This window comes from Podarcis gaigeae (genome assembly GCF_964106915.1).
Source record: "Podarcis gaigeae genome assembly, chromosome: 5".
Classification (NCBI taxonomy): domain Eukaryota; kingdom Metazoa; phylum Chordata; class Lepidosauria; order Squamata; family Lacertidae; genus Podarcis; species Podarcis gaigeae.
The window spans coordinates 84,792,123-84,803,649 of NC_139681.1; the positions used below are offsets into that span (position 1 = coordinate 84,792,123).

Consider the following 11,527-nt stretch of genomic DNA (forward strand, 5'->3'; position numbering starts at 1 on the left):
AATAATAATTGAAAGAGCATCTACTTTAAATAATCTGCAGGGCAACAATACAGACAGAACTTTAGCTTGCGTATCGGCTGTCGATTTTCCTCAAGTAAGAACCTGTATGGTCAAACATCACCTTGGCACAGAGACATTTTAGCTCATCAATTTGTTGCTTTCTGGAACTTTTTATTACAACAAAGAGCTGGGATGGACAACTTTCTTCTTCCTGAGAGCTGCTCTAAACTCCAGACAGCAGCTCAGTGGTAGAGAAGGGTAGAAGTCTATTTCATCACAAAATAGACCCCTTCCCAACTGATAAAGCTTTATGATAACATTTGAAGACATCTGGCAAACACAGATTCCCAAGTTATAGAGCACATGGGCTGAGACTAACATTGCATAGAAATATGTGGACGGACATGTTCCACGCATCTTATTTGAGGATTCTGTCACTTTACAGTAGTGTAATCTCCTGTTTTCCTGCCTGTCCTGATTACAGCTTGATAACGTGGAACAGTGGCAAATCGTTTACTAGCTCCTGACGAAACTTTTGATAGGAGTGCCAGATAAATTCTCAGCATCTAACCCTCGGGCTAGCAGTTACCTGTTCTTGTCCAAGAGTACTTTGCTCATTAAGCAAGTAAACTGCCTACAAGTGAATTTAATGTTTATTTTTTAAAAAAATTAGGTGTAAGTTCCTAATGAAAAAATAATAATATAAAAAGGCAATGAATCTTACAGGTGGCTCCACAACAAAGTTCAATGTGAAGACAAATTAGAAAAGTCAACGGAGAAAAGAAGGGGTTGTTAACAATTTTTGGCATTCACCAATCCTCTGGGGGCCACAAGTCTGCAGTGGGTGTGGTCATCACACAATCTGCCTCTCACAAACCCTGCACAGACACCCAGACTGACAGATGCCACCCCCTACTCAGCTGATATGTGCAGAAGTGGGGTTAATGACCCTGCCTCTGCTTATCAAATGTTTGACCTAATGATCAGGATACAGGTCATTTTCTATCCCCATCAGGGCGCTGGACTCTGCCCGTCCCAGTGCCATGTGTACTTGAAGGAAAGGGAAACTTTTGTCCTTAATACCTGCACAGCTGAACCAAATATTTTGCATAAGTACGGGCTGTCTGCCCAGAACTGGCAGCCCTGAAGATGAAAAAGCAGATTCCTCAGGGTGCAAGCTAAGTTCACGATCGAAAGGTTTTTCACGTTTGAGCACAATTCTGGTAATGTGAAAACAGAGGGAGTTGCAGAAATAACGGATCGACGAAAACGATCCAAGAAACTTTCCACAGCCAATTCACAGCACAATCTTATGTTGTGTGGTTCAGTCGTCAGAGTGCTGGATTATAACTGGGGCAACTCAGCCATGAAGCTCACTGAGTGAGCCACTAGTATGGCGGGGTGGGGGTGGGGAATCCATGTATGCTCCCTTGAGCTCCTTGGAGGAAAAGTGAGACATGAGCATAATAAACAACTACTCAGAAGTGACTCCCATTGTGTTTCCATAGGGCTTAGTCCCAATTAAGACTATAGGATTGCAGGTCAAGCCTTTTGTTGTTGCTTCTTTGGGGAAAAGATAACTAATAAGGGGAAGCACAGCAGAGGTTCATAAACTTATGAATGGCACAAAGAGTGAATAGATGGACTTTTTCATTCTTTCCTCCTTTTCTCATACTACTAGATGTCAGCACCACCCACTTCATTGACCAGCAGGAGGTTAATGCCGATGAAGGGAAGGTCTTCACAAAATGCATACAGTGGTACCTCTGGTTACGTACTTAATTCGTTCCAGAGGTCCGTTCTTAACCTGAAACTGTTCTTAACCTGAAGCACCACTTTAGCTAATGGGGCCTACCGCTGTTGCCATGCCGCCACCGCACGATTTCTGTTCTCATCCTGAAGCAATGTTTTTAACCCAAGGTACTATTTCTGGGTTAGCGGAGTCTGTAACCTGAAGCGTATGTAACCAGAGGTACCACTGTAGCTAAATTATGGAATTCTCAATTACAAGATGCGGCAGTGTTTGGCTTTAAATAACTCAATTGAACCTCCATCTTCCGAAGCAGTACACCTGTGAGTAGCAGGTGCTGGTCATAAACAAGAGGATATCTATCACCTTCACTCTCTGCTGGTGACAGATAAGAAATGGATGGACCAGGATTCAACCCAACAAGGCAGTACGGATTCTGCATCATGCCTGAAATTCCACAGAGCGCTGCATGCGCACAACTCCCATGAATTTCAACAGTGCATGCGCACACACAACTGCACGCCAGAGCTACAGCCCAGCGTAACCGGCTGCAGAACTAGGACGGTTCACTTTGCTGGGACACAAAAATAAAAATAGCTTTTGGGAGCGTCCCCCCCCCCAAAGTGGAAGGGGAGGCAGAGCTTTCGGAGGGGGAGCAGCCAAGCAGCTTTTACCTTGTAACTGAGCTGATAGAGACTCCTGGTGCTGCTGGTATTTGAGGGCCACAGCCTCCGCCTTCCTCAGCTGGCTCTGCAGCTCGTAGTAGAGCATCGCCCCGTAGATGAAGCCGAAGACCACGATGAGGAGCAAGAGGGACTGCAGGATCCGCTTCTGCTTTCGGGAACACATCCCGTTGCCCATAGTCCCTTCCTCTGCGGATCAAGCGGCCCGTCCACCTCAAGGCTCCTCTATCCTCAGACAGCAGCCGGAGCACGAAGCAGCATCAGGGGCAACGGCCCAGGCGGCGGAGGGGCCTCGGAGGAGAGCTGGACCCATAGACCCTGGCGCCAACTTTAACCTACCTGAGCCAAGTTTTGCCAGGCACCTGAGGTCACGCAGCAGGCAGGCCGACCTGGAGGGCTGAGACTTCAAGGGATCCCGAGGAGCAGGCAGCCTTTCGGGCCCCTGGGGAGGGTCAAGAGCGGCTCCACTCCCTAGGCCCCCTGCCCTCTCCACGGAGCCAACGCTCCCTTTGCGCGTACGCGGAGGGGGAAGCCTTGGGAGCGCGGATGTCCGGAGGCAGCTCAGAAGAAGCCGGGCATCTCAGGCACCTCTGCCCTTGCGAGCGAAGTTCTTTGAGTCTCTAGGAGGGCGATCCCCAAGGTTATCCTGCAAAGATCTCTCCGGATCTGCTCCCCCCCAGATCGGTTCGTACTTTCTCTAACTGCAGGAACAGTTCGAAGGGACGGGCAGGATCTGATCCCCCAATGTTCCCTTGCTTCTGCCCGTCTTTCCCTCCAAGATCCGTTCCTCCCAAGCGAAGTTTTCCTTTGCAAGATCTCCCCGGGGATCCCTTTCCCTTCGCCCTCCCTCGGGGAGCTAAAGTTACTTTCTTCCGGCGGCTGATGCTCCTCCGCTGATGGGGGCAAGAACTTCCCTTCCCCTGCCTTGCCTTGGCCACCTTCCAGCCCCGCACATACGTGTCACCCTCCACTCCTAGGCTGCTTTCGCCAGCGGGATCCCCGAAGGAAGTCCCGCTCAGGCCGCTGCCTCATTGGGCGCAGCGCTAGCTTCTCCCCGCCCCTCGGGCCGGCAGCGGTGGCGTGCATTGGGCGCAGGCCGCGTCCGTCCGGCCTACCGAGAGCCGCGCTTTCCAGCTCCCGCCCCGCCCCGCCGCTTTTCCCAGCCTGGAGCGCGCGGGAGAATTGAGGAAGTGGGCGGGGTCGCGGGAGCAAGGCGCTCTTCAAACATGAGGTCCTCGCCTGTTAAAGCGGGTCTTTGCCCGCGTGCCGCTTTAGAAAGCAGCGTGTGGGGGGCTTGGACGTCTCCCACTTTAGTAAAACTTCTTTATATTTATATGAGGGTTTAAATCTTTTTTTAATTTTTATTTTCCATAATTTTATTAAGTTTTCTGTTTTACATTTTAGAATATTCATTTCAACAACCTTAAAATATCAATGACTTCGCTTATTCTCTTTCCATGCTTCGTTTTGCATAACATAAAACCCTGCATATTTTATATAAACGAAACCATTGAGTGTTCCATTATTCCATCCATCAAAACTTCTTTACACTATTGAATTTATCTTAATGCTGCCCACGTTTTACATACACAATTCCCCCCCCCCCCATATTCAACAAACATGTCCCAATCTTCTCTAAACATATGTTCTTCATGTTTTCTTCTTCTATATGTTAGGTCTGGAAGCTGCACATATTCCATCAGTTTAAGTTGCCATTCTTTAGTTGGGGCTAAGCTCGTTTTCCATTTTTGGACTAAGAAAACACAGGCTGCAGTAGTGGCATACATAAATAACCTTTTTTGACACCTGGGAATTTCTGACTGAGTTATTCCCAACAAAAAAGGACTCTGGGTTTTTGGGGGGAAAGTATTTTTAAACATTCCCCCCCCCCAATTCATTATGAATTATTTCCCAATACCGCATATGATAGAACGTACCCTCAGTTTTAATCTCTTTTTTAAAGGAGATGTCACCCATTTATTGAACTGATTTCTCATTTGATTAAATTTTCATGAAAACGACAATAGTTGGGTGTTTTCAAAGAAATAAACTAAATATGGGTATGGGAAGGGGTTTGCATCCTCGTGAGAATGGGATCTGCAGGATGCCCTCTTCTGCAGATGTTCCGCTAAATTTCTAAAAATAAAAATGTGTTGATCAGTTGTGTTTAACTGGAGGATACCCTGGAAATCAGCCCTGAGTGCTCACTGGAAGGACAGATCCTGAAGCTGAGGCTCCAATACTTTGGCCACCTCATGAGAAGAGAAGACTCCCTGGAAAAGACCCTGATGTTGGGAAAGATGGAAGGCACAAGGAGAAGGAGACAACAGAGGACGAGATGGTTGGACAGTGTTCTCGAAGCTACTAACATGAGTTTGACCAAACTGCGGGAGGCAGTGAAAGACAGGAGTGCCAGGCGTGCTCTGGTCCATGGGGTCATGAAGAGTCGGACACGACTAAACGACTAAACAACAACAACAAACCCTTGCACTAGTTGATTGCTGGCTGGCACTGAATTTCGTATCACACTTGAGAGTCAATGATTATTTGCTGCCCGAATATTTTTAATCCTTCTGTTTGAAGCAGTACTTGTATGCTTTGCCTCTTTTCATGTAAAACAATCCAATCTTTTTCTACTTCCCCGTGTGAAACAGCCTTTATTGGGCTTAACAGTTAAAGGGATGTCCTTACAGACTCATTGCAAACGGGTCCATTCCTCTCAGTAGTGTACTCTGCTATAACTTCTTGCTGAGGCAGAACAACAACCCTGGAAGCCTGCCTCCCAGAGAGTTGTAAGTAAGCCTGATTCCAGGACTGTCTGCTGTTGAGTCCCACTGCACTGCCCAAATTACAAGTTTACTGTACATACAAGACCAGTTTACCTACAAGATTTGCCTTATCCTACATGTGCCCACTAGACCGCTTCAGTCAGCGGAATTGGCCCTACTACAGATGCCACATAAGACCAGTTCTGCATTTGTAGACGCCTTCTTCTAGACTATTTATTTACTGTTCTTATAGATAGGGTTTTTTTGTCAAAAGGGAGCTCAGAGCAGTTTATATCAAAACAAACATCAATAAGAGTGACAAAAATGGGGAGGGGAAAATTGAAAACCAGCAGCCTTATGCAATGATGTTATTTCCCTAGTTTTGCCTTAAGTAATGTTCCAGGCGGGGACGTGGGTGGCACTGTGGTCTAAACCACAGAGCCTAGCGCTTACCGATCAGAAGGCCGGCGGTTCGAATCCCCACAAGGGGTTGAGCTCCCATTGCTCGGTCCCTGCTCCTGCCAACCTAGTAGTTCAAAAGCACGTTAAAGTGCAAGTAGATAAATAGGTACCACTCCGACGGGAAGGTAAACGGCATTTCCGTGCACTGCTCTGGTTCACCAAAAGCGGCTTAGTCATGCTGGCCACATGACCCGGAAGCTGTACGCCGGCTCCCTTGGCCAGTAAAGCAAGATGAGTTCCGCAACCCCAGAGTCGGTCATGACTGGACCTAAAGGTCAGGGGTACCTTTTCCTTTAATGTTCCTGGCAACCACAATACAGTGGTACCTCGGGTTACATACGCTTCAGGTTACAGACTTTGCTAACCCAGAAATAGTGCTACAGGTTAAGAACATTGCTTCAGGATGAGAATAGAAATCGTGCTCTGGCGGTGCGGCAGCAGCAGGAGGCCCCATTAGCTAAAGTGGTGCTTCAGGTTAAGAACAGTTTCAGGTTAAGTACAGACCTCCGGAACGAATTAAGTACCGTATTTTTTGCTCTATAAGACTCACTTTTTCCCTCCTTAAAAGTAAGGGGAAATGTGCGTGCGTCTTATGGAGCGAATGCAGGCTGCACAGCTATCACAGAAGCCAGAACAGCAAGAGGAATCGCTGCTTTCACTGCGCAGCGATCCCTCTTGCTGTTCTGGCTTCTGAGATTCAGAATTTTTTTTTCTCTTGTTTTCCTCATCCAAAAACTAGGTGCGTCTTGTGGTCTACTGCGTCTTACAAAGCGAAAAATATGGTATTTAACCTGAGGTACCACTGTATGCTTTGCAGAAGCTGAGCTGGTAAATCCAACTGGAATTCCTTGCAAACCCTCAGTTCCTCTGCAGGGCTAATTATCATAATTTCTGTAAATTGCTATGGGCAAAAGAAGCATTGAAAGTTTATTAGAACATACAGCAAAAACAATGCAACCAGTTGATCATAAATGCATTTACTTAGAAGCAGAGTCCATTGGTTTCAGTGTAGTCTCCTTACTAATAATTTGGAGTGGGGTATTACATCATATTTACAACATGATTGTAACTAGTGTGATACAGCTACTGACAAAGTTTGGGAGCTCCCCACTCAGCCATAAAGTTCACTGAACTACTTTGGGCCAATTTCTATGTCTCAGCCTAATCTACCATATAGTGTTGTTGCACTTGGAGGAGGAGAGCTTTGGGGAAGGGCAGGAGAAAAATGCAATAAATGCATAAATAACACAAATCTATGTGATTATCATAGCTTCCCTCAAAAATATATGGAAATTTAAATTGCTCAGACTCCTGCGTCCTAGCCACACACACACACACACACACACACACACACCAAGTTGCCAGTCTTGTTACAACAGCTCCACTGCCTACTGACCTGTTTCTGGGCACAATTTAAAATGTTGGTTAGGACCTACCAAACCCTATACAGCTTGGGTCCAGGCTGTCTCAAGGACCATATCTCCCTGTATAAATAACTACCTGACATTCAGAAGACATCTTAAGGCAGCCCTGTTCAGGGAAGTTTTAATCTGTGATATTTTAGTGTATTTTTGGTTTCTATGGAGCCTGCCTGGTCTTTGAGATCTTTCGGGGAGGCCTTTCTTTCGGTACTGCCACCTTCATGGGCATGTTTGGTGAGGGCATGAGAGAGGGTCTTCTGAGAAATGTAAATGTAAAGGAAAAGATGGTACATTTTATCATATGTGGTGGGAATGCAAAAGGGTTAGAAATTATTGGGAAATGATACATAATGAATTGAAAAAATGTTTTAAAAGACTTGTTAAGAAACCAGAAGCATTCCTCCTAGGAATTCTAGATCAAGATTTAAAAAAAGAACATTGGAAATTATGTATGCAACAACAGCGGCGAGAATTATATTAGCACAAGCTTGGAAGACAGAAGAAATATCAAAGAAAGAACAATGGCAAGGGAAACTTATGGAATATGCAGAACTGGCAAAATTAACAGATAAATTACATGAAAATGATAACAAAGATTTTAAAAGAGAATGGGGACCATTTACAACATATATGAAGAGGCAACATAAAGAATTGGACTCACTGGCAGGGTTTGAATAAACAAACGCGGTTGTATATAACAAAAAGTAAGACTATATGTACAGTGGTACCTCTGGTTACAAACTTCATTCATTCTGGAGGTCTGTTTGTATCCTGAAACCGTTCTTAACCTGAGATACCACTTTAGCTAATGGGGACTCCCGCTCCCTCGCGCCGCCACCGTGCAATTTCTGTTCTCATCCTGAGGTAAAGTTCTTTAACCCGAGGCACTACTTCCGGGTTAGCAGAGTCTGTAACCCAAAGTGTTTGTAACCCAAGATGTTTGTAACCCAAGGTACCACTGTATAGGGAAAATTTTGAGAAACAACACGCAGGGTGAGTAATATGGAAATAAAACAAACTGAGAATATGTGGGAAGTTGAGGGGGGGGGTATGGAAAATTGCTAGAGAAATACTGTTAGAGGAAGTATACATGGAAAAACCAATTAAAATATTTTAAAAAGAGAGAGAGAGGGCCTTCTCGGTGGCTGCTCCCAGGTTGAGGAACTCCCTGCAACTGGATGCTAGGCAGGCCCCCTCTCTCTTTCCTTTCCCTAGCACGCAAATACTTTTCTGTCCTGCTGTGGCAGGGTCTTCTGAGGGTCTGTTTCGAGAAGCCATGTTCTTTAAAAGAATGGTGTGCAAACAATTTTGTGTGTATAGTTTTATAAGGCTGCACTTAGGCTATAATTGCTGCATTTTATGGAAATGCTCTTTAAAAAACCAAGCCTTTTAAATCTGAGCACAGTGTGGAATGAGCAGGAAAAGGTTTTTGCTTCTTCCCTTGTCATAACATGAGAATTTTAAGCTCTCCTGGTGTAATGCAGTAGATTCAGGGCAAACCAAAGCAAGTATTTCTTCATGTATCATTATCTCCTGGACTTCACGCCACTACATGATATGGTGGCAACTGGCCTCACTGGCTTTAAAAGTGGAATACACACATTCAGGGAGGTGAGGCCTATCAACAGCTTTTAGTCACAGCAGCTAAACTGAGCCACATGAGGTTCAATAGATGATACCACGTCCTTGGGAACAGCTTGCTATATATGTGTGCTTGGGGACAAACCTTATGCTGCCTTTATGTTCCATTTATGGATTCCCTGGTACATCTGGCTTGGCCATTTTTGGAAACAGGATACATGAGCCTGTGGTCTGACTCTGGCAGGGATATTATTATTATTATTATTATTATTATTATTATTATTTCATTCAATTTATATCCTGCCCTTCTTCCCGAAGGAGCCCAGAGCATCAAACATATCAATAATAAAACTTTTTTTTAACTTTTAAAAAACAATCTCAAGCATTACCAGCAACTGCGTCTTTCAGTCATCACATGCTTGGCTAAACAGGAATGTTTTCAATGTTTTCTCCTGAAAGTCAGTAATGAGGGAGACAGATGCACTTCACCAAGGCAGGCATTGCGCAAATGGGGAGCCACCACTGAAAAGGCCCTGTCACAGGTCAGCTCCCAGTGGTGGCACCACCAACAAGGCCCCACCTCCTGGTCGAAGGGTCTTAGATGGCTGATATAGGGGAAAGTGCTGTTTTAGGTAGCTGGGACATAAATCCTTGAGGATTTTATATGCTAGACCAACACCATGAATTGGGCCCAGTAGTACACCGGCAGCCCATGCAGTGCTTTCTGGATTGGTGACACTTGACCCCATCGGCCTGATCCACTTACCATCCTAACAGCCACATTCTGCCCTATGCCTTTAGGAGAAGGATATGCAAAAATGCACAGATTACAAAGAAATGCACACATTACAAACTTGATCACCATCAACATTCCTTCTAACAAAGAGCAGGTGGTCGGATTTTAAGTAAGTGCTTCCACCTGTGTCCACACTTGCCTGACATTCTGACTTGGAGTGGGTCCCCAAGGCTAGTCTGTACAGAGATCTAAATGTAAACATGCCTACATTATTGGATTCTATTTGTGCTACTGGCTTGCAGAGAATGCTACAACCAGGAACTTGGCATGCTTGCATGGCCTATTTTCAGGCCTTAAATGTGTGCTCAGGCAAAGGTAAACAAATGGCTCATACTTCCCTGCTCACCTTTGAGAATCCTGACAAAAGCAAATGCTTATTTGCACACAATGAAATATGAAATTTACAAGGGTGGTATTTGCTCTACAGAGCCAAAGTACGTCTTGCGTTAGGAGCAGAATTTTAGTATCATATGTTTTTCGGCCCTTACTTAAAGGCCCAACTTAAAACTTACTTTTAAGGGGGGAGATTACTTTAGATTCATAGGTGTAGCTACATATGTACATCATACATGCATACATAATTTTATCTGTATGCTGCCTTTCCATAGTTGAGACCATGCCCAAGGCAGCTTACAACCTGAAACAAAATATCAAAAAGAGCAACAACCCCAACAAAAAACCCAAAAAAATCACTCCAACCCAAGGGTCTGTTCATCAGCCTCAGCTTTTGTAGTTGGAGTCAGTCAGGGACCCACTCTGTCAGGTCAGGAGGGAAAAAGTCTGCAGAGCAGGTCTTCCAGGATTCACAGCCAAGATGGTCTTTGTCCTCTTCAGCCTCCAGAGTACACTGACTACAAACAGGGGCAAACACTAAGAGTTCATAGAATTGTAGAATTGGAAGGGACTGCAAGGGTCATCTAGTTCAACCTCCTCTTTTGCACAACATGGGGCTCAAACCCACAACCCTGAGATTAAGAGTCTCATGCTCTAACTGCTGAGCTATGCTGACCACCACCATCTTGCCCTGCACATGAGGTTTGAAGAGGGGCAAACCCACAAAAGAGGTCTACTTGGGCTTGGTGGTGAAGGGATGCTGATTGACTGCTGAATACACATAGAAAACCCTGGTGGAACAGTACATGGACTGGAGGGCATGACTGATAGACTGACTGTAACCATGAACATGAGAACGCCACATTGCAACTTTTTGTTGCAGGTCCTGCTTGGCTCATCCTCATCTTCTTAGGAAATTAGGTTTAGTAGTGGTCGCACCTCGACTTCTTTATTAAGCAGCATACTTACTTTCTAAGTAGCAGCCAAACTGAAGCTGATCAGCTGATCAAAAAAGAAATGTGGATGTTGGCTACCTAAACATGGATGTCCCTTACTTCTGAATATCAAGCTTCACTGCAGTTGTAGACACCATATTTGAAGCCTCATTTTTCATAGTGAGCATCGTTTGATAAATGTTGTGTGGCACTAGTTTGGAAACAGCAGAGGGGGGAATGCCAGCTATTGAGTGCCACCTTCTGGATTACCAGTGCACTAACAGGGGGAAACTATTTCCTAAATAAGTATTTGAAAGACTTTAGCCAAATACACACCATACCTTTAAAACAGACTCCCTCTCCCCAAGAATCCTGGGAAATTATTTATTTTTTTAATTACTCTTTATTAGTTTTATATATGACATTCAAACAAGACAACACTCAAAAAACAAACAAAAAACATAACATCAAATACTAAGAAATTACTAAGATACTATGGTATCTGAAGAAGTGTGCATGCACATGAAAGCTCATACCAAGAACTGACTTAGTTGGTCTTTAAGGTGCTACTGGAAGGATTTTTTTTTTTTACTAAGAAATTGTTACATAAAAATAAAATAACTTCCTTCTTTATGTTTTGACTTCCGTCAACCTCAACATGGGTCCTTTGTTTCCTTGGTAGCTGCCTATTATATCTTTAATATCTGTTAAGAGTTTATATTTAATTCGGGGTTTCTTCCCCTGCCAGATAAACCTCGATATATCCCTTTGCCACTCCTTGAAGCATCCTGCTCAGTA

General features: G+C 44.6%; 1 protein-coding gene across 2 annotated transcripts in view; it reads right to left on the reverse strand.

The window, feature by feature from the left end:
• GOLIM4 (golgi integral membrane protein 4) overlaps window positions 1–3,472 on the reverse strand; it is a 61,043-nt gene extending 57,571 nt beyond the window's left edge. The window contains exon 1 of one of the 2 annotated variants that reach the window (XM_083739473.1): window positions 2,425–3,472. In XM_083739473.1, coding sequence (XP_083595599.1) covers window positions 2,425–2,611 — 187 coding nt within the window. In that variant the 5' untranslated portion in view covers window positions 2,612–3,472. The remainder of the gene's footprint in view (window positions 1–2,424) is intronic. The other variant, XM_083739474.1, reaches the window with a different exon arrangement.
• Between the last annotated feature and the right edge of the window lie 8,055 nt (window positions 3,473–11,527).